General features: G+C 45.8%; 2 protein-coding genes across 3 annotated transcripts; one reads left to right on the forward strand and one right to left on the reverse strand.

Annotated features, from left to right (window-relative positions):
- Positions 1-2,378: 2,378 nt before the first annotated feature.
- On the forward strand, positions 2,379-5,174 carry tmem179ab (transmembrane protein 179a, genome duplicate B). The gene is made up of 4 exons (XM_076018136.1): positions 2,379-2,796; positions 3,228-3,365; positions 3,469-3,547; positions 3,635-5,174. The coding sequence occupies exons 1-4, from the start codon at positions 2,411-2,413 to the stop codon at positions 3,806-3,808; spliced, it is 777 nt and encodes a 258-aa protein (XP_075874251.1). The 5' UTR covers positions 2,379-2,410; the 3' UTR covers positions 3,809-5,174.
- Positions 5,175-6,148: 974 nt separating this feature from the next.
- On the reverse strand, positions 6,149-18,509 carry cunh14orf180 (chromosome unknown C14orf180 homolog). 2 transcript variants are annotated; one of them, XM_076018134.1, is made up of 10 exons: positions 18,047-18,509; positions 16,801-16,831; positions 13,780-13,863; positions 12,252-12,372; positions 10,001-10,031; positions 9,215-9,323; positions 7,639-7,805; positions 7,418-7,553; positions 7,018-7,044; positions 6,149-6,449 (listed from the first exon to the last, which is right to left on the reverse strand). In XM_076018134.1, exons 1-10 carry the CDS (start codon positions 18,197-18,199, stop codon positions 6,244-6,246), a joined length of 1,065 nt encoding a protein of 354 aa, XP_075874249.1. In that variant the 5' UTR covers positions 18,200-18,509; the 3' UTR covers positions 6,149-6,243. The 2 variants fall into 2 exon arrangements, with proteins under 2 accessions (XP_075874249.1, XP_075874250.1); XM_076018135.1 differs by lacking the exon at positions 7,018-7,044 and having other exon boundaries at positions 18,047-18,504.
- Positions 18,510-23,193: the final 4,684 nt, after the last annotated feature.

The following is a 23,193-nucleotide window of genomic DNA, read 5'->3' on the forward strand; positions in this document are numbered from 1 at the left end:
GCATTACAGGCAGACAGAGTACAAGGCTGCAGGTGGAGAAGGGGAAAAAAGTCTGAAGATTTCCAACATCTGCACAGAACTGATAAAATAAGAGAGACATCCTCCGCCGCTCTAACCACATGTCGACCTTACAGTTCATGCACACACTTGGCTACTCGACATGCATCCCTGATCGTCATGTTGACTCCCCCCGCCTCCTCCCCATAGGCAAAACGCTTTTCTCATCCCTCATCCATCATCCGTCCAGTTTGCTCCGACTCCTGCTTCCAACCGCTGCCTCGGTCAGCAGCCCCTCCCCTCTGCCACGCCCTGTTTCTCCCCGCTGGAACAGCGGTGGAGCGTCAGGGCCATTCGTTCAATAATAAACTCTCAGGAATTATTAAAGGGCATCAATTATTGAACGAGTATTTGCCGAGTAATACGTGCTGATTTTTTTTGGGGGGGGGGGGGGGCGGTGTTATCGTCTTGTCAACATCACTCAGATGGAGCACTAGCAGTACAAACAAACAATTATTAATTACTATTTAATCCTCTCTTGGCTTCCTACCAGCTTAAAAAAAGCAACTAAAAAAAAACCCAAAAGAAAAAAAAGATGTAAGTTTGCTTTACTGCCATTGTATCTGATGAAAAATGGATAACCTCCCAATGTTTCACGCTGCCCTACGAGCTCCAACGGTGAGACATGTGGGTCAGCATCCTCCCAACCGCCACCTCAGCCCCTCCCCTTCAGCTTGTTCTAGGGTTGAATATCTTAACACATATTTCAGCTTGACACACTTCTCCGGGTTGGTCCCTGGGTGGCCAGTTCGCAAGCCCGCACACACTGTATTATTTAAAAGGAGCGGTGCTTTGGACGGGTGGACGGGTGTGTAATCTGTTGTTGTGTGCAGGAGGTGCAGTTGTCCTGCAGTCTGCTGTTAGGCCTTTTCTTATGACCTTGCAGATGTGACAGAACCCATCATGCCAGCTGGAGTCTGGTGGTCTCTTGCTGCATAATGCCTTTATCTTTTTATCTAACAGAGGAACAAGACAGTGAAAAATCAGTGAATAATAAAAAACAACAACAACATAGCTCATATAGGAGGCTTTAGCAAGAGTAAATGATTCCAAGCAGGAGAAATGACTCAAATTGTTGGAATAAACAAAAGTGGCATTTACACAGGCCCACACACTCTGTCTCTCACACACACACATGCACACAGCAACAGTCTAATGTGAGCTGATAACATCATGGAAATCAGAGTGCTGAGCTGCAACAAAATGACACATAAATCATGCGCAGGGGAGAGCGTGCCACAGTGTGCATCATGATCACATGCAGCCTACAGGAACATTTGTTCTATGTTCTTATGTTTAAAAAGATGCAATGCAATGCAATTCACTAGTCAGACACAGTTACCCAAGCGGTAGCTGTCTTTTATTTTTTTTACCTGCAAGACATTGACGTCATTGATTTGAACTCTATTTTTTTTTCTTTTTTTTTAAATAATACATGTTGGAGAACTTATTTCCATCGCAATATTTTTGCAGAATGTAAAGACTGCCGATCAAGGCAAAAACAACCATATACTGTAGTCACTCACTCGGAGCACTGAAGCGGAGCTCCCACGTCACCCACTGGAGGGCGCTAAAGATGTTAAGTGGCGAAGATCTGGGGGCCGAGGGGGGGTTCTGAAAGACACCTTGGTCGGCTCACCAGATGGGCTCAGTGGAGCGTGTCAGAAGGCGGTGACAGCTACCTGCCCTTCCTTAAGGACTGTCACCGTGTATAAACAAACCATTACTCTCGTTGTGGCTGCGCACTCGCGCAAGTGTGAGTGTGTGCGTGTGTGTCTGTGTGCGCGCGCACAAGGGCAGTCCAGCAAGTAAACATGACCGGGAAGGTGCATCAAGAAAACTTCATGACGCAGCCACTGTTTTGGAAACAGTACATTTTGTGCAGTTATGTTTTGTTTTTACAAATTACTGCACGACCCTCCGCTCTCTAAAAAAATAAAATAAAACAAAAACAAATTATTTTTACGTTTAGGTGAAATGCATATAAAGGTAAACATAATAATAATAATACTAATACTAATAATACTACTACTACTACTACTAATACTAATACTACTACTACTAATAATAATAATAATAACAATAATAATAATAATAATAATAATAATTGAAGAAGAAGAAGAGTGGATTTTTTCTGTGTTAAAAACAGCTGGCATTTACCTGAAGACGTCAGCTGTATGTGGAGAAGTTAAATGGCATGATTATTATTTGCAGTGTTCCAGTGAGGAGGAACCACCTCGGCAGTCTGACTGTGGACGGGACGCAGAACGCAACGCCCCACCAGGCCTCGGCCTGCTCATGAATTCGCAGCGAAGCGCGTCGTCCTCGTCGTCGTCCTCGTCGTCTTCGTCGGATGCTGCGCCTCCGGTTCTCGCTGCTGTCTCTGCGCATGCGCAGCTACTCCAGGACGCAGGGATCAGAGGGAGACGGGGAGAAAATGGCCCTCGACAATTTGGTCTTCGCCCAATGCATCCTCTATTTCCTAGCCTTCGTGTTCGGCTTCATCGCCGTGGTGCCTCTGTCCGAGAACACGGAGGACTTCGGGGGGAAATGCCTGCTGTTCACGCGCGGGATGTGGCAGAACGAGAACATCACGGTGTCGAAGCAGCGCTTCATCGTGGAGGAGTGGGGACCCGAGTCCTCCTGTAGCTTCATCACTTTTGTCGGGATAGCGTCGCTCATCCTGTCCGCGGTGCAGGCGTGGAGGCTGCTCTTCTTCCTGTGCAAAGGACACGACGAGTGAGTTGAGAGAGCCGACACTCGGCATCCCCGTCCGGGATGCAAACCCACGTCGTGCCCGACTGCGGTGGTTGGGAGCCGAGGTCGCAGCCTCTCGGCGTTTTATGACCATCTCAACCGTATTGCTTTGATTTGATTACACAATGTTTCTCGCAGCATCGCGGTTTATGATGTATATTGAATAAGCTATAATTGTGCAGGTAAAGAGATGAGCCTTTAAGAAGTTATGAGGAATGTCGTCCGTCATGAAGATGGAGGAATCCCACCGCTGCAGCCTATGAAGAAGGGAGGGAGGGGACTTCCCAGAAATAAAAGGGAATTAGGCTGTATTGTGGGCTGAAGCTGCACACAATCAGTTTGATTCTGACATTGTGCACTGATTTGAAAATGATTATCACCTATTCACCTTTCCCCCCCACCTGTACCTGCAGCTCCATTTTCAACGCCTTCCTCAACCTGCTGATCAGCTCGCTGGTGGTCTTCATCGTCTTCCTGTCCAGCACCATCGTCAGCGTGGGATTCAACATGTGGTGTGACTCCATCACAGAGGGTGGCACCATGCCCAGCAGGTGAGCTCCGTTTTAGATGTTCATTTGGGCAAAATTGCTTGTCGCTCTAAATGCCTTGTTTTTTTTATGTGTGCGTGTGTTTTTTTTTTTTTTTTTTTTGTAGCTGTGAGGACCTGCAGGACACCGATCTAGAACTTGGTCTGGACAACTCTGCTTTCTACGACCAGTTTGCTATAGCTCAGGTGAGAACGGTGCACTTGGCATCAGCATCATTTGTATTCCCCCTGATTTGTCTCAGTCGTGTTCACGCTGGTGTCCCGCTCCTGCAGTTTGGCCTGTGGGCAGCTTGGCTCACCTGGCTGGCGATCGCAGTGATGGCCTTCCTCAAGGTCTACCACAACTACAGGCAGGAGGACCTCCTGGACAGCCTGATACACGAGAAGGACCTGCTGCTGGGCCGCTCCTCGCGCCGCAACTCTGACCTCAAGACCGGCTTGATCTAGACAGTGGAGGAAGTCTAAACAATCACACACACCAACACACCCACTCCGACAGTACAGCGCTCTCGCCTGCCATGAGAAACACCAGTGTTTGCCTCTGTAGACAATCAAAACTAATTGGCTTTTTTGCTCCCATTGACTAAAGCTGGAATCAAACAGAAGGTTTCAGCTTTTGTTCTCCAAAGATGATCGATTCCCCCGTCCGAAAACCTCCCAGTACTTGTTCACCTTTGAGGACTCCCTCTTTGCCAGTAATCCAGCGTGTGCACTGTTGTCCAACGCACAGAGCCATAGATCGGTAGAACCATTAAATGGGAAACATACCGTACACTCTCAGCACAGTATTAACGGCTTGGACAGATTGGCCGGTGGATGGAATATATTGTCTTATATTGTGACATTTCTGCATGGACCTAATGCATGAAAAGAACAAAAATTATAGGCTGTTGGCTTTTAGACTTAAGGGGATGTTTTCTTTTCTAACACACCGATCAAAGTGTTGCTGACGTAGGCTTCCGTCCAGTAGGTTGTGCCGAGCACACACTACATGCCAGTTTCTTTTTGCATGCTGCATCAAGGCAAAGGCGTGTGCTTTTGCAGTGTCCTTACCTTTCAAAGTACAAAAAGCCGCCTCATCAAAATGACAAATTGTCGACAGTATAGTTCAGAATATTCATGTTGCCAGGCAGCAAAAATGCTTTTAGTGACCCGTGTGAGATTTTCAGAGCAGTCTATCTTGTGCCATATACAATAACTCAGGCTACGTAGGCTAACAAACCAATATACCGTCGGTCTATGTAATAGACAAATTATGTACTTGCATGCTTTTCTCTCTACTTGTTCCAGATGCGTTTATCCCACTTGCCCAAAAGAAAGCAAGTCAACTCATCTTTGACTTGAGGCAATGACAGTTTTATTCGAAACAAGTGAAATCATAAACCGGTCGGAACTGAGGAAAAAAAACCCTACCAGAAAGGCACTTCTTTCAAAGTGACCAGAAATGTTTGAACGGATGTGAACTGAACGTGCACTTAAAGGACACGAGCTGACTGGCTTTTATTGCTAAGAATAATTTACTTTGACAGCACAGAGTAGAGAGTCTTTTCTTTTTTCTCCTCCACACGGGCGTCACCAGCCTGATGTTGCTTTGACCTTCCGGTGCGAAAACTTCTCAGAAGCGTGTCCAATTTGAGTTCCCTGAAACCTGTTATGTAAAGATCAACTTATTACTGGAAACAACGTGATGTGTTATTGCTCATAATGAGAGGTCTGTGGGATGTAAATCACTGTGTCCTTTGCTTCCTATAATCCCCTTTTTGTGTGGTTCAATTATATTTGCTTCATTTGATAAAGGGACTCGTAACAATAACTTTCTGCATTCCGATTCTGTGTGTGTATGTAAATGACTGATGGCTCGTCGCCACACTCGCACATCCGTCCACTGCTGGAGGAGCATCTGACATCAGGATTAAAACCTGAATATAAAGAGTTATACATAGAAATCTAATCAGTAACAAAAAGTAAAAAAACAACAACAACAACAATAATTGATATTTATCTAGATGCATATACATATTGTATATATATATATATATATATCCGATTAGAAGAATAAATAACATTTAGGATAGAGGATATCTGTGGTATCTGAGCATTTACAATGCCAAAAGCAAGAGCAAGGATTCAGCCCAAGTATATTCTCTTCGGTGATAGATAGTCAGACAAAATTGATGATGATGTGCGAGGAATCAGCTAAAAACAGTCGGCCAGAGAGAGGAGCAGACAGTCTGCAAGGAAGAGGTGTTTTTCAGCTGTTAGTCATTCAACCTGGCACTGGAAAAGTGATGCAGCCCTGCGCTTTCTCTCCTCTTTATCGATCACTTGACACATTTATGCTTCCGTCCTCCTCCTCTTCCTCCTCCTCCTCCTAGTTTGAAAGCCAAGATATTTTCCAACACCTCTACATTCAATTAAGTGCAATTTCAAGGCTGAATATGTGGGGAAGGGCCCTCAAACTGAACTGTAAGAGCGGATTCTGCTCCACATCGTCGCTGACGCCTTCAACAAAATAAGTATTTGCATTCCACTGAAATGTCCACTCAGAAGGTTCACGTAAAATTAGAGGGGGGTTGGTGATTGTGTGAGTGTTTAGAGGTGAGGCTGAGCCTGGCAAATGTGCAAAAAATGTCTTTGTTAATAAGTTGTGGCCCTTCCTCCTTAGTACTTGCGCATTATATATATATATTTATGTATGTACACACAAACAAATACGGGACAGTGCAGCTACCGCGCAGAGTCCTGCCAGTCGGCTCAGATGTTTGAGCCTGGTTGTCATCTTGGTAAAAAAATAAAATAAAAAGGGGTCTGGAGAAAAGAAAATGAAAAGAAAAAACAACAAAAAAAGAAGGGCGCTTGGCTCCCTCTGTGGTCAGTCTGAGTTACTGCATGGTGAGCCATATCCAGCAGCCCCACAGGAGCTGTTTCATGTGCAGCAGGTAGACAGCCAGCGCCGCCTCGAGCTCCTCGCACGCTCGCTGCGGGCGGCGGCGGTCCGTGCAGTACATGGCCACGCCCAAACATGACATCAGCAGGAAGAGGCAAGTGAACAGGGCCAGGTGGGGGCGGGCCTGTGTCGTCTCGTAGGCTGCAAGACACACACACACACACACACACACACACACACACGTGCACACACACACCAAACGTTAAAAAAAAAATCGGAATCTATTCTTCCTAATCTATTTCTATTCTTTCACGCAACATCCTGCAGACCTCAGGGTCTGTGTGGGGTTGTAAAGGCCACGTGATTCAACACAACCAGTGTGGCATCACACACATTGTGCCTGCTGTGATTTTTAACATTGTTAGAAAGATTTGCATGACAGGAAACAGAATTAATCAGTGGTTTTATGGTCTGAGCCTAAACCCCTGCAATGCCTGCAAAGCTTTTATGACTCTTATTTAGAGTCAGAAGACATTTTTGATAGGTTCCATATGACCTCTGGTTTTCAGATATTTATTTGCTAACCTAGACTCCCAGACTTACTCTACCAATTATCTTGTTGTCTGGGGAATTCACCGGTGGGCTGGAGACCCATTGTTAGAAAACAAATGTTAAAGTGAAGTTTGCAATTTGAACCCCTTTTCAGATCTAAATGAACGGTGTTGGCACTCTCATGCACAGCAACATCTCTCCTGGGGGACAGACTTACCGCCTAAACAGTCACAATAAGGAATTTCTGTGAAGCCAACAGAAAAAGAGGCCAGTCAATCGACAGGAGCCAGTGCCTGTGATGTCAGCAGCGGCTGCAGCAGCACCCTGCCACTCCAGTATCTCTCCAGAGCAGGCGTCTCGCCGCTTCACTCGCATGCATAATTAATCTCAAAGAAGTAAATCAGTCGTTCATGTTTGGTGGATTCTTGGCCTTTGTTTTTCTTTGTCTGTTTTAAAGAAGGCAGTAAACGCACCGGGGACAATCGTTACTAACGCTGTCTCCAGATGCTTTAACGTTGTCGCCTTTTTTTCCCCCCTTGAACAAATTTGCTTTGCCTCGGCTGAACAAGCTGGTTTGGGCTGTAAAATGCTGAGTCGGCGGCGGCGTGCACTCTCACCGTGCACGGTGGTCTCCGGCTCCCTGAAGCGAACCCTGCGCTCGCCCTTCCGCCGGTGGCTGGGCTGGACGTCGGCGCCGTAGTGGACGGGGCCCGGCCTCTTTAAGATGGAGGTTGGGGTTTTGCTGCTGGGCACCTGCGTGCGTTGGGACAGACCTCGTCAGACACACCACATCATCTGAACCCGAATCATCCGGGGAAAACTGATCTGGGCGCCGTACCTTGAGTTTGGCCGCGTTGTCCTGTTCGTGCTGGCCGTCTTTCCTGTGTCGCACCTCCGGGTGCTTGTCCCGTTGGCAGGCGGGGAGGCAGCCGACGGGGGAGTCCCGCGCCGGCTCGGCAGCCACGAAGCGTTTGGACAGCGCCGACACGCACTGGCCCAGCGAGTCTAGTGAGAGAACCATGACCGCACATGAGCCCCAGTCCGATCCAATCCAATCCAAGGTCTCAGTCTGCTGGGAAGACTGACGGTCGAGGTGGAAGGCAAACACGCAAAGTTTAACATGCAAATGCCAGCGGAGGAGAGACGGCGCTGGTTAACTCTGTCAACACCACCGAGGACGAAGACAACAGCAGCTTTTCACGGCGAGACGCTGATCTGACTGTTCCCTCCGTCAAACCTGGTAGATTAAGTAGTTAATCCTAGTGAGAATAAGTCACTCAGCAGTGATCTAATCAACTGATACTCTAAAGAGCAGATTGTTTGGATATGAGTGACATGAGGGGGAAAGACAGAGGACTTTGAATGTGAATTCACACCTTTTCCGTTCTATCTTTAACTACGTAGAATATCATAGAACGCACAATACAGTGATTTTTTTTCTTCTAAAAACAAGCTTGTTTCTTTTCAATATGATTGTTGTGACAATGTGCATTTTAAGCTTGGTTAAATAGACAGCCGAAAGTTTTCCTATTGCACTGTCACTTGTGTTGACAGCTGAATGTTGTGGCCGAACCTGGAACATTCACATGTCATGTTTGCTTGGAAGCACTATTTACTATTGCTCTTAAACTCATCCGAGGGATGGATTTTCCGGGCGTGTCCGCCTATTCAAATCTGCCAAGGCTGGCCCACACAGGAATTAAGACAATAAACGCTATATAAACCACCACAAGGACTATTAGTACACCAACAATGACACAACTCTAAAGAGTGTCTGTATCAATACACCATGAGCTGTAAGACAGTTGGTTTTCAAAAGTCTTTACAGGGATTAACATCATTTTTTTTCCAGGAAAAACTATCAGGGAAAAAGAGGGCAAACATAAGGAAGGGGAAGAGGAAAGACAATGTTTACAGTTGAACTTCTCTCCTCACCCCGACTGTGGGTTAAAGGTGATTTTCGGTGTACAGTAAACAGCGAGCGGTCATGCACGGGTGCACCGAGACGACTGTGGTTTCACAATCAAACAGCAACAACCTCCTACTCTTCTACTGTCATGTCACCAAACATTTTTTTTTTCTGCTGCCTTTTTATCGCTGACCCTGTTCAGCGCCACTACCTCTGAAAGCCCACACAACAGAGGCGGCCTAACTGGTTTCCGGGGACTTTACATTGAACATTACGGCGCTCCTGATGCTCTGAATCGGGCACGCAGCGTTCGCTCTTAATGCAAGTCAAGCATTTATACTGTATAACAAGACTGTGCACTCAAACTGTCACTGTTGCCGCTGCTAAAAGCCTCCTGTGTCCTGCGCTGCGGAGTGTGTTTATTAATTCAACATTTTAATGGGCCAACATGGTTTGAGGGCCTTTTGAATTGCTGTAATCCGCTTCATTTCAATGTTTTTTTTACCTGAATATTCCGTCTTGCCAATCTCGGCATAGACGGTGGCCATGAGCTCCAGGCTTCTGGCTGTGATGGGGTGGTCATTTCCAAAGGCCCTCTGGTGGATCTTTGTAGCCTGAAAGCAGAAAACACACACAGGTCTCAGGTACACAAGTCTAACTCAAGCAATGATTCCTACAAATATTATTGTGTTTCTTCAAGATGTAGCTCAAACCCATCCTTTCCTGATTTTTTCTTGCTCCACTTTTTGATAATATATGCCAAGTGTTGCAGATACCAGCCCTTAGTGACATCACAAAGTATAAAGACACCTCACCTATGCCCTCAGAAATTGCAACACTGCCACTTCTTATTCAAAGAATTCTTAAAAATCCAGTTCTAAACACGAAGAAGGTGAAACAGAATCAGTATGAGGAAGGAGTCGGGTATTTTTGCAGGGAGCAGTAAATAAATAGAGCGCAAAATCAGATATTTTCTTTATTACTTCTGTTGATAACTTATAACTTATAAGCGAGGCTGCTCCCTGAATAAAAACTAAAATCTGAAAAAGAGCGCAATCCCTTTAAGTAAATTCACCTGAGTTAACTCAGCAACCCAACTTATTAAGCTATTACTCCAGCAAATGCACAACCTCAAGATGAAGAATGACTTGATTTGAAAGGAAAATGAAAGAAAAATGCAGTCATTGAGCTGCATTAAGTGGCATGGAATGATTTTTTTTTTTTTTAAATCAAATGTTCAAATCAAAACAGTGTTTCCAGAGAAAACCAAACCTCCACTGAACTGACGTACCTTTCCACTGTATTCCAGCGCCAGGTGCGGCCTGCAGGAGGGGGGAGAAAGCAAAAGCAGCGTCAAATGGACTCGACTGCTCCACTTTTCCTGTGACGGTGGATTTCTTTCATCAAAGCGTGCTGTGTAAAAATAGAACCAGTCTGATGACATCTTTCTCCTGGTATCGCTCCATCACTGATACACTACTGTTTCCAAAGACAACGACAACAACAACTCCTGTCCTCAGTCAAAGGCAGTGGCCTGAGTCAGTTAGGTCAGGCGAGCATATCTGCTTTCAGCAGCACCACCATAACTCCAAACGTGCGTGTGTGTATGTGTGTGTGCGTGTGCGCTGAGATTAGACACAGAGGGCTGCAGGTGCTGAGGCGCCACATGCAGGAAGTTGAGACCGGCTGTTTCTGCCAGCAGCGACTGGCTGTTCCCATTGTTGCGGGTGAATTACAGAGGGCATGGTGAGCACAGGTTGGTTTACTGCCTCTGTGCTTGGTGTGTGTGTGTGTGTGTGTGTGTGTGTGTGTGTGTGTGTGTGTGTGTGTGTGTGCAAGGAGGAGGATTTGCCTGCCGTTTAAAATATATCTGACCTAGAAAGTCACCCGCCGACTGTTGCACCGTCACGCCCTCACGTGTGCCCCTGCTGATGTAGAGCAAGCTCTGTTTGGTGTGACAGATGTTGTTCTCTGCTGTTCAAAAAGCCACACTCCCCTTCAATTAGTAATGGCCCCGGTGTCGCTTTGCGCCGCTTTGGAAAAGGGACTTCTCAGGGGATATGTGATAGGAAGGCGAACAGAAGAAGCACTTCACTGGGACTTCCGAGGACATTGCTGAAAGACTCTGGAAGTCGTTCAACTTCCTGTCACTGATATATAAATTTGAGTGTGTACACTACCAGTCATCTTCTCATGCAATTTTTTTTTCTTTCCAACTTTCTACACTGCGGATAGATACTGAAGACATCAAATATATGAGCAAGATATGTGTAATTATGCAGCAAAGAAAACACGTTAAATAACTTGTTAAATATGCTTTTTATGAAAGGTGGCTATTTTGAAGAATTTAAATATAAAATGTGTTTAAGTTAATTCACACTTTTATTGTTTCCTACATAATTCCATGTGTGTTCATACGTAGTTTTGATGCCGTCAGTGAGAAACTACAATGTCAATAGTCAAGAGGATGAAAGAAAAAATATTAAATTCATAGGGTGTGTCCAAACCTTTGACTGGTAATGTATACATACATATACAGTATATACATGTACCAAAAAAGAAAGGAAGAAAACATGCGTCCTTTGCTTACTCTGGAGCTCAGAGGGAGGAATAGAACAGAATTTAAAGCTTTTTCAGAAACCCAATCCCGGAGGTACACAATCACTACCATCTCATCTAATTTTAACAAGCGCATGTTCCTTGCACGAATGAGTCACAAGCCCTCGGCAGGCGGAAGCGCCTACCCCCTGTCACCCCCTCTGGCAATCAGGTTAAATGGCCTGATCCAAACAGCGACAAGGGAGGCATAGAAAACAGGCGTATGCGGAGGTTTCTAACAAAGTGGCCGTGCAACAGGAGCCACCAGATCCAGTGAAAGAGTTCCTGCCGTGACCCTCGCACTGGAGAGGCGTATCTCTTCCCTCCCTGCAGGGAAACTCAACTCGAGGATGGAATTTATCTAGTTTGAAAAGTTTCCACCCCACAGAGGGCAGGTTTGTGAGCGGATGATTCCCCTTTTAACTAATACGGTTCAATAAATACAGTATTTGTGAAAACAGTCCTGACAAAAGCCACTTAAATGTAAAAGATCTGATTTATTACTTTTCCGACCGTCACAGCACTTTGACTTAGTGAGCAAAATATTAGTTTAAGTGATTCAGTTCAAGTGGTGTTAATGGAGTTCGGCTTATACACAAATGAAAAAGCTTTTTTTTCCTTTTTGCTCCAAGCTACTGCTACGCATTTCAAGGGTATGAAATGAATTAAAATACATTATTTGCTTTGCTCAACACATTATGCCACTTTTGATAACATGATAAAAGCCTGAACGCAAGCAAAACCCACTGCAGGAAGCAACACAAAAACTTTTTCTTATTTAACCATTGCAAATAAAATAAAGTGGCAAAAAGAAGAAGAAGAAGAAGAAAAAACAAGCTAAAAACAAGCTGCTGAGCCCAGTGGGCCCAATCAGCTCGCAGAGGATGAACCGCTCCACTGACTGCACCACAACAGGAGCTACAGTGGGACACAGTTTTACCTACTGTTTGCTCATGATGCACAGCTGGGCCAGCCGCTCCAGGTGCTGCGCCTGGGAGGCTTGTTCCGAAAGCTCCTCTGGACTCGTCCATCCCGCCGACCCCAAGGTGGCCTCCTCCTGAGGCCCTGTCACACAAACACAGGGCATGGAGTCACAACCAGTCCACCGACGAGGAGTCTTGATGTTCTTTCCTTCTGTGATGATCTTTTATCTTCTCCACCAAAAAAAACAAAAAACTTTGCTCTCGGGCTGCCTGGCACTGCCGTGCGCTCCGAACCTGAATAACAGCTCGGAGGCTGCCGAGGAGTCGAGACAGAGGAGCAGCGATGAGGGCAGGACGCAGCAGATAAGGGAGTCAAACAACACTTTCACCACACCCACTTCGACACGCACGCAGTGGCAAAACACAAACATACCGTAAGCACTGTACACACACACACACACACACACACACACACACACACACACACACACACACACACACACACACACACACACACACACACGGGAGCGTGGGCGGTGAGGGTGGAATATGTTTGATTTACACTGCCTCGTGGCGTGGATTAAAAAGTCAACAGCTGTATGAGCTAGAAGTATTTCTCTTAGACTCCAAACAACCCAAAAAAACGTATATCAGTTTTAAAGCAGGTATTTTAAGCAATATTCTGCATTTGAGGTTCTATAAAAAAGAAAACTGAGCAACAGCAGCTCAAATGGCAGCCTCCAGAGAGGTCCGGCAATCAATCCAAGTGAGTGCTGAATCAGGGACTTTAGTATTGCATAGCGTCACACAGCACCCGGACCAAAGTCGGGCCATTTGTCTTCCACTACGTCTCGCCCCTGAGCTGCTGCGCTGCGACCATCCCGTTACACTGCGCTGCTGTCTCAGCAGCCGCAGCAGGACCGGAGGAGGATGACGACGCCGACCCGCGGAGCTCCGGCAGCTGATGGATGAGCTGTCGAGCCGAGACTGTGCTCACTTCACCGATCCACCAGGTAATTCCAATCCCAATCCCATTTATTATTCATTAGGATATTGTCTCACTGTGTGATTCTTTCCCCCCCCCCGCCCCTCCTTGGTGCCTTTTTTGTGAGGAAAAAAAATATGCCATGGACCCCCAAAAATAGCAACATCCTGGCACACATACACAAATGTGTGTCTATTAATATTAATGCATAAAATCAAAAAAGATGCAACAGCAAGCTTGCAAGGGAATCAATCCTTAGTTACAGGATTTCCTAATACCGCCCTTTGTTCGCCTCTATTCTAATTATTGTTGGCACGGCGTTAAGAAGGCAAACAAAGAGCTGCCCTCAAAACGGGACAGGATTTCACAGAGACTAGAAGAGTTGACAGAACAGTGATTATAGCACACTGTGTCATCAGTATATTTGTAGAGGACGCCAGCCGCTGCCCCGCCCACTCAAAATAAACACATTAAAAAAATCTTACCAGGCAATGGCAGCTACATCACACATAAGGTAAACACGGGAGAAGTTTTCGTGGATAGCTGGGCGCCGGAGGTACTTGCCTGTGCTCTGAAGAGCGGTGAGCTCGATCAACGCCACCTCATAGAACATTTTCTCCGCCTGAATGAACTGCAGGGCCTTTCCATCTGTTTAAATAGGTGAAGGATGAGTCTCACGTGTCAGTGGGATTAGACAGTTGTTGGTGTAAAAAAAGGCAGCGCAGTTGGCCTGCTCCACTTTGTCCTCCTGTTTTGACCCCCCCGCTAGCACCACCACCAGCACTCATCTAGAGAACAACCCCTCAGAGCCAACAGGAAGTGTGAAAATTGATTTCCTGGGATATAGGTCTGATTTTCTTTACCCATTTATCACTTTTGTAATTCAAACCACTGTCCTCCGGTGCTGAATCATGCCCCGAAAATTAAGCCTCATTTCCGTTTTATCCAACAGCCCCATTTTCAGGTCTACTTTCATATTATTTTTGTGTCCGAATCCTTTTGATTCCTCCAACTGCCAGGTTTTGTTTCCATGAAAAGACTCTCTATAAAAAGCTCTCTAAAAATAGAACCCCTCAGTGTCTAAAGCATCAAACGTGCTGAGAGTCCGTCCTGCCGCAAAGTGACACGGCTGATATCTGTCAGGTGAATTTAAAGACCAGCGGGACAAAGAATTCCTAAAATAAACACATCCCGGCAGGGCCCGACGTCCTACTTTAACATCGGGAACTCTAATGTACAAACCGCACTCCTTATTATGGGCATGTTGCTTTTCATTACTGTGGTGACACTGTAAACCAATTACGCTTCAATAAATCTCAAACCGCAAACTATCTGCTGCTTTTGATGCTGGGGTTTAAAAGGTTTCCACTCTTACGGCGCAGTAGTGGAAGTGACATCACCACCTGGTTTGCTTCATGTGTCAGCAGGACAGTAAAAAGGGAACCAGAACACTTTGCCTTAAAAACTTCTGCCTCTCTTGCGCAAGTCTCAACAAGTGCCTCAAAACAGAGAGAGACAGTAAAATGAAAATGTCTCTACCTGACAAGCGTCCCAAAACTCCAGGGCAGGATGATAGATGGGGAGGGCTTTGGAAAAGCTGTTTGCACCTTGAACATCTAAATAGTCGGAACAAAACCTGATTTGAAAAGCCAGCATTTTAGACTTTCACCAGCGCACAATGTTTGTATCACTTTGCGATGGATTGGTGGCACTGGCGCACAGCCCCCTGCTCATTGATGTCACCTGCAGAAGGGGCGAGCATGAGTCGCACCATCTGGGTTGCAGGATTAGGGGGAGCAGCCCAGAACAAAGGTCACTGGCCTACTTCTGTCGGGTATTTTTAGCCTGGCTGGACAACAACAGCACCGCCACACAGGAACTTCACACCATCCCTTTCTAGGGAATGTGCCGGCCACCGCGTACACACATGCACGCACGTGCATGCGCACTGACTAGCGCCGGTAGCTGCGATCTGGAACATGAAAAGAAGTCACATTAACACTTGGACCTTGGACGGCACGTGCAACTTAAGCCTGCTGAGTGCACGGAAATAAAACCCCGGAGGGCAGCGTCCAGTGTCCGGAGGGAAAGTAGGACTTCCTCTGGAATACTGGCTCATTGGAGTAAAAGACTCAACTCCTCCTACACTTAAATTCCGACTTTTTCCTGCCATTTCCTTCAGAATATGCCGTGACTTCCATTTATTTCATATATCACGTCCGGCCGAGGGTCTGCACACTTTCCAGGATCGTGGTATCAATAAACACTCAGGGGCTAGAAGTGCTCCTGGCTTCGCACAAGCGTCTGTAGTGGATGGCCGCCAGCTCTGATAACAATACGACAAGACTAAGACGGTTAAAGCACTGCCACTAATGCTATCAACCGCATTTATTGGTGCATGCGTGTCTGGAAGGAAGCCGGTGCTACGGCCAGAAAACCACAGATTTTGAATGTTTTTCCTCCAGTGGTTTCTCCTTGTTGGAACATCTAATGTTGCAGATGTTTGTGTGAAACTCTGACATTCCCACATCCTAACCCACATGGAGGAGGCAGACCTTCGCCTCACCCCCCAGGGGAGGGTCACAGGAATGCAGGAAAACAAGTTCACTGGCCCCTGAAATAACTCTAGAAATAGCATTTAAACAATTCTTATATGTGAATAAAATCATGCAACTGAAAGTCCCATTGAAGCTTTTGGAATTCAGTAATGCAAGATGGTCATAGTTGACAAATGTTGTTAGCATTTAGAACACCATAACAAAATTAACCAGATAGAAACACTTCACCATTTTGTTTCTGCCTTGCAAGAAACTCTTGACACAAAACCATGTGAGTTCAGTCGATGATGTAAGGTTGTGTTGTTCTGTCTCAGGTGTTCAAAGACTGAAATCTCACTATTTAGACTCTCATTGGCACAGCACTCTCATATCTGACAAGTGGCTCACTGTCAACTATTGCTGAACTGTACAGCCCAGCAAATCCAACCTGTCTGGAAACATTACAGCCGGGGTTGGAACATTGCTGAGTAGACAACCGAGCTGGCAAGTCAAGTGTTGGACTGACTCAGTGCCGGGGAGAGGAGCCACAGAGGTAATATATCCCCGAGCCATGATGCCTCTCTATTATGACTGCAAGCTATAGCTCTATAGTTTATAGAGGATGTGAAGAGCAGTCGGAGCAGATACAGGTTAATTAGCGCTCCTCCACTCTGCTGTGCAGAGATAAGAGCCTACAAATCCTCTTATGAGGCATACACAGGGGCAGTGCAGCACACAATGCAAATGGCATTCTGGGTACAAACGTGCCATTATGAAGATGCCCCAAGACGTTCACTCATCTGCCTCGGTCAACACTGCACACAATAAAGTGCTGGCAGCTGGAAGCGTGTTGGAATTTGCCTACCCTGACAATCCGTGTCATTCTCACGGTGGACGACAGCTTTATACTCGGCCTGCATTCCAACGCTTTCCTGACAGAGTGGCGGTGATGGGACGCTGTCACATACCGAATGTGTGCGTGTCTGTTGCCTCGTGTTGCTTCGGTGCAAGTGCGCTGGAGCTTTTTTTCCAACGCGGGAAAGGATACAGTTCTTTTCCGTGATGAAGAGTTCAGCAATCTGAAAAAACACAAAAATAGCCCAGGTGAGAAGTGAATGTGTGATCAGTTGGACCTGAGCACACTTGGACCTTTTCCCAACTAATTCATTACTACTGAGTGCCTTTACATGAAAGCAAACCAAACCAAAACAACAAAAACATACAATCATTCCAATGCTGATAACATAACTGAACTGGTCACGTGACCCCGTACTTCACATCAGCTGATGTGTAAATGGGAAAAAAGTGTTTCCATGACACTTTTGTGGTATACCTCTATATCGATACGCCTGAAAAAATACCTCATGAGAGCGTCAAAACCTTTTAGCCATATTTGAGAGGTTTTTCCAAGTTTAGCTGTTTCCATGACTACATTTGTTTATTTAGGTTTTGCACAATTCTAGGGGCAATGGAAACACAGCATGTGAGAGTTGCTATTTCAGTGTTTTCAACAGTGAACACTTCTAGCAAACAGGCTTTCTTAAAACCGTAAAGTCTGAGGAACGACCAAATGGAAATTGAGAAAGGCCAGCTTCTAATTTTAGTAAACCACAACATAGCCGGGGGCTTGACCTCTCGCTGCAGAGATACAAAAAAAAGCTTCTCAGACCTGCAATATTAACAGTAAGTACAAATCACGGCTGGTCGAAACAATATGATAATAGTATATCTCTGACAAAATAGAGGAGAAAAAAACCCCAGCCGGTTGCTTTGTTTACATGAAAACTATTATTAATGTCATCGCTCGCCAAAACCCCCCCCCAAAACGAGATGTTCTTGCTCTGCTCTCAGCATCATCGTGTCCACTCGCAATATGACATCGCATTCCAAGGTTCTGGAGTCATGGACTTTATATGGACAAGGAGGACGTGGCCTCAGGCATTAATAAACAGAGTTGTAAGTGCTGCCTCGTCCTCCAGCTGCTGGCGTGTGATCTAAAAAAAATACCAGCCGAGATTCAGACGCATATGCAGCCGGCTTTGAACAGTACAGAAAAACTGTTTAACGGAGTGGGATCTCCTCCGCTGGAGGTAAGACAATCAGTCTTTTCTTTCGCTGAGATCATCTCCTAAGGTTGACACGGGGGGGCCGCCGCTGCCTATTAAGTGTGACATTGGTTCCACTGATGTCAAGGTTGAACGTGTCTCGTGGGCTGATGTGCGTGTGAGCTGCAAAAGTCTACGACGTGGCAAAGACACGGGTGCGTGAAGCTCGGGACATGCCGGCGGGCTCACCTGGTGCAGGCAGTTGGGCAGCGAGGTGAAGCTCTGCACATGGCTCAGTCCCAGCAGGCAGCTGAGGAAGCAGTGCAGGGCGGCCTGGTACTCCCCCTGCTGCTGGAGCTGCTGTCCCAGCTGAAAGAGGCCCTCCCTCCCCCCGTTCAGCATCCCCAGTCCCAGCCGGAGACGAGCGAGCCTCCCATCAGAGCTCCGCCTGCCCAGGACAAATCTTCCTCTCTTCTCCTCCTCTGGACTCAGGCACCACAGGTAGAGAGAGGCTCACTACAGCCAGTGAGAGAACTGCCAGACGAAGGAAGTGAACCCGCCTCCACACACACACACCAGCAGCAAAGGTTCCCCCCGGAGGAGGGAGGCGAGCGGCAGAGCTTCCGCCCCGGCAAGTCAAGGACAGGTGGCGAGAAGCAGGCTGAGGCAGCGCTGTCGAGTGGCGCGCAGACGAGATCCATTCCCCCTCCTCACCCCTCCTCCCACCGCCCCTCCCTCCTCTCCCCTCGCTGGCTGCACCAGGAAAGGAGGGCAGAGGAAGTGGGAGAGTATCCACAGTGTGAGTGGCAGAGCCGACGGCCAATCTCTGCTCTGCTCTGCTCTGCTCTCCAGCGCCGGCTCCTCTGCTGTGTTGTGCTCAGCGCAGCCGGTCTTCTCTCCGGTCCTGGAGGAGGAGGAAGATTGTAAAGCTGGAGGTGTTGATAGTAAAAGCACAACGTTTGCTGCCCCTGCTCGTATATATTCACAACCAGGGTTGGGGAGTAGCAAATTACCTGTTACGCTGTTAGGTAATTTAATTACAAAATAAAGATAAATGTAATCAGTTACATTACTGGATAAAAATGTAAATAAATTACAGTTACTTGTGGAATTATTCAGGATTATAATTTCTATTACATCAGACCAGTTTTTTTTTGGCTTGACACAAGCACCGTCCTTCACTGTTTCCCTCCACAGACAAAAGTTTGTTAATACTCTGATGCTTCTGATTGGTCCTCCTGTCAAGTTTGGAATTGCAGTGTCCAGCCACTTGCCTGCCAATTAAATTGTCTCTCTCTCTACAGCAGAATCTGAGCGGTTTTGAAGTTTCAGCAACAACAATGTCAATAAAAAACTAAAACACATGTGGACCTGAATCCAGCGAGCAGTGCTGACCCAGTATATGACTGATCATGAAGGCTGCGTCTCAATTATTCATCGAGCAGCAAATTCAAATGAACACTTATAAGGGACTTCGACACTTTTCACCATGAGAGGATAAAGTGACGAGAATTGTGGGAATCCCAACGCTGAGATGACGTCGGAGTCACCGTGCTGTGTCAGAGGTAACGGCACAAACTGTACAAACAAGGACAACAAATATTTATTCAGAAGGAGCGCTTCCTCTGTATGTTTGCAGTTCCCTTCCACGCACCACTGATAGACATGAATGTGAGGAGCATGGTCTGGAAAAGGATACAGATACTTGTGTAAAAATACTCTAGTAAAAGTACTTATTCAACCCTGTTACTCAAGTGAAAGGAAGAAAATTCAGACACAAAAGCAACAAGCATGTTTTATACAAAGTACAGATATCTGTGTACAAATACAGGGAGTAAACATAAAAAGTCCTCAGAAATAAATACCCAAGTAAAGTACAGACACCTGAAAAATCTACTAGGTACAGAAACAAAATATTTATACTTTGCTACTTCTCACCTCTGGAGAGGGAGAAGGTTCAGGGGCGGCGGTGGCCTCTGATCCGCAGATGATCAGCAATGAGTCTCAACTGGGAGCAACACTCCCCCTGACCCAGCTGTCTGTTTGGACACAGGCACCGTGCCTGTGAGGGAGTGAATGGAGCAAAGACAAAACAAATTGGCAGAGCCGCCGTCCATTAGTGAGCAATCCTCATGTGCCGAGGGGGTTTTAATGGCCGTGAGTGCCGCAGGGCCGGGGATAAAAGAGCATTAAAAGTTGTTCTGGCAGGTCAGACTACAGGGAACTTTGACTGGAGCTCATTTTGCACCAGCAGCCTCCCGGGCAGCTGCAGGCTGGAGGTGGGAAGACTGGGCGCCATCTCCTCGTTACTGAGCAGACACACGTCAGCTGCACTGGATGTTCTGTTCCCATGTTAACAACAATTGGCTAAAAAAAACAGAAATGGGAAAGCAATCAAAGCGTGACGGCAACCCTGTCAGGATGCACAAGTCCGTTACTGCAAATTAGAGGAATGAGGAATCGTGCAGTGACAGAAGGAACGCATACTAAAAATAAAACAAAGAGCAAACATAATTATTTTACAGGTCTTGCATGTTTTATGCAGATGTTACTCAAGCCATCTCCTTTGAGCTCAGATTATTTCTAGAGTGTGTGCTTCACATCTTCACATTTAAAAATGGTTATGATAAAATAGTATTTTTCTTCCACCGCACTTTCAAAACAATCTCACCGGCCCTTTGCTGTTCAGAGAAATGGGGGTCATATGACTGTGAAGCTGTATCAAGCTAAAAAAAACCCACCCAGGCTTTAATGGATTTCATGCAGCAACTTCTGCTGAGGTTGGTTTGAAACTTTCACATCTAGGTGGCAGTGTTGTAATCCATCCATCTCCTACAATCTGTCAGCGGACAAGAGTTGCTGGTTCACAGGTGTCTCCAAGTAGGCATGGTTATCGTTAGAGAACATTAGTACAGTGAATCAATGCAATTTCCCCAAGCGGGACTAATAAAGAATTGTATATTCAATGCTATTCTTCCTCAGATGGGACCTTTAACAAAGTGTCTTTCTTATTCTTAGAGAACTCAGAGTGCAGTGGTTGCTTGGCGCATTGACTATCGACCACCGACCAGCCACGACTGCTGGAGGCCATTTGCCTCAAACCCTCTCCAAGCTCTTTTTCTGTACATGTATTGACTGACGCTCACAATCCTTCAACTCAAGAATGGTAATCTACCTGTAACTGGAATATTGATTGTCTGTCCGGTGCACTGGATAGACAAATACATCAGCATAACCAGTAAACTCTCTCCTCAGGAGCCATTGGCAAGGAGCTGATACAGCAGACTCATCTCAATGACCAGTGAGCAGACCTAGCAGAGAAAATAATCTACTGATGAATCTAATAAACGGTGGGCAACTTTAACAAACCAAGTCTCATAACATGCAAAAAATATAGCGAAGCACACTGTTTGATCAGTACTTCAACACAATCCAGGCTAATACACAAATCTTTACTTCAAAAGAAAATCTGTTTCAATGCTTACTTTTATTCTGAAAACCCCCAAACCTCCAGCCCTACACACACCACTGACTATGTGGAGTTTTTACCAGAAGGATCATAAATCTAAAATATACCATGACAACGTTCTTTTTTTTTTTTTTTAAATAAATAAAAGCAGGTTTGCAGTAGAACTCTGCTTCTCTTGCAGAGCAAGGCCCAACCTCAGCATAGACTATTTATATTTCCTGCACTGTGGCCATGCAGCCACTTTGTAAAAGTTTGCTGTGGCCTTGTGGCCTGCTGTATGGACTACTGCAACGGGAGTAAGTGGCAAGGAGTGGGTCCCTCGTCACAGTGAGGCAGCTGCAGAGCTGCATTGGAGAAACAGCATCCACGACTTCCTGCGACACTTCAGAAAACATGGTGCAGAATTTAACAGTGACTTTTAGAAAACACATCACATGCATTGATACAAATACTAAATACCTCAAGTTTGACATGCAAAATACATGTTGCAAGTCTTTTTCTGGATTCTTTGGACTCCCTCCTGCTGCTCTGTTTAAACGCACCTTCCCCTCTTGAGCACGTGCGGCTCAAAGATTCAGGCTCTGGCGGTTTAATAGCCTTGGACCAACTCCTCCAGCTACTGAACGAGACTTTACGGCCTTCATGTAATCAGCAGTAAATGCTGCCACCATCTGTCTCTTTTTACTCAATTATCTGACCCAGTGACTTCACCGACAAAAAAAAACTAAAAAAGAAAAAAAAAAACCCCACTGTGCAGGTAATCACAGTAATGCAAGTCCCTGCACCTTAGATTATCACACGACTGTTCACCATCTCGACGCTCCTCATAATATCCTCTTGCTGACATTACTGTCTTGTTGTATTTTTGGGTGAGTCGTATTTATTCCTGCAGGCTGCACATTGAGTAGCAGGCTCCTTGTTCTTGAATGCCTAGTTCAGTGTTAAAAAAGGAACGTGAGCAGGGACGTGACTTGCAACGTGTAAAGAACAAGTCAGCGCATGAGGGCAGCCGTTTAGCAGATTTATCATAATTAATCACACTGAATTTATAAAATTCCGCACCTTTGAAACTGTGGATTCAGCGTCATGCCAAATACCCGACAGCGCCTCTTCACGAGTCAGTCTTTCGCTCCACTCTTGCACCACCTAGTGGTGAATTGATGAATGATCAACAGAAAAAAACGTGAGGGGTTATCAAAGAGATTCAGAGGCAAACCAAAGAACCAACAGGCGTGCAATGTTGGGCAAAATAAATAAATAAATAATGTTTTGGTCCTTTGCTAATATTGTATTCATATTGATAAATCTTTGGCCACTAGCCCACAGAAGTGGTTGCACCTCCATATAAGGCGGGAAAAAAAGCAGTTGTCTAATATACTTAGAAGGTGTTTAAAAAAATACACACACACATATATGTAGGCATGAAATGACAAGATCATCTAATGAATTTAATTTTTTTTTTTTTAGCTTATCTTCATATTCCATTTCTTAACCCTGATTAAAACTCCCGCCCACCTGCCCACATTATAATGCATGCTAAACATCAAAATTAGAAAGTAATTTAAAAGTGCAAGAGGCGAAGCGTGCCACTCACTCCTGCGACAAAACCCCATTTCACACTGCTGTGCAGTGGATGGTGGACTGCAAACAGTCATTACAGGCAGCACCTGCGCCTTCTGTCTGCTATCCGTCTCCCCACATGAAAGAGCAACACAATAACAATAATAAAACCGCCAGCAAAGACACATCACGGAATGCAAATGTTTATATAAACCACACACACACACACACACACACACACACACACACAAAACAAGTAACAAGTAATAAATTACACATAAGGCTCTGGGATTGAACAATCAACACGGCCAACACTTTCATTAGACTTGTGTTCAAATCAGCGCAGCTCAGAGATCCTCCAGCTGAT

Source organism: Nelusetta ayraudi, unplaced genomic scaffold (assembly GCF_046127955.1).
Source record: "Nelusetta ayraudi isolate G7.1 ecotype Tasmania unplaced genomic scaffold, CSIRO-AGI_Nayr_v1 ptg000007l, whole genome shotgun sequence".
Classification (NCBI taxonomy): domain Eukaryota; kingdom Metazoa; phylum Chordata; class Actinopteri; order Tetraodontiformes; family Monacanthidae; genus Nelusetta; species Nelusetta ayraudi.

Excerpts from the sequence above, each read along its gene's own strand:
- tmem179ab (XM_076018136.1), top strand. The coding sequence starts at position 2,411 with ATGCTGCGCCTCCGGTTCTCGCTGCTGTCTCTGCGCATGCGCAGCTAC. Across the intron at positions 3,366-3,468 it reads GGTGGCACCATGCCCAGCAG|CTGTGAGGACCTGCAGGACA; the intron begins GTGAGCTCCGTT and ends TTTTTTTTGTAG. Across the intron at positions 3,548-3,634 it reads ACCAGTTTGCTATAGCTCAG|TTTGGCCTGTGGGCAGCTTG; the intron begins GTGAGAACGGTG and ends CCGCTCCTGCAG.
- cunh14orf180 (XM_076018134.1), bottom strand. The coding sequence starts at position 18,199 with ATGCTGAACGGGGGGAGGGAGGGCCTCTTTCAGCTGGGACAGCAGCTC. Across the intron at positions 12,373-13,779 it reads CACCGCTCTTCAGAGCACAG|GGCCTCAGGAGGAGGCCACC; the intron begins GCAAGTACCTCC and ends TTTGTGTGACAG. Across the intron at positions 7,806-9,214 it reads TGGCAAGACGGAATATTCAG|ACTCGCTGGGCCAGTGCGTG; the intron begins GTAAAAAAAACA and ends TTCTCTCACTAG.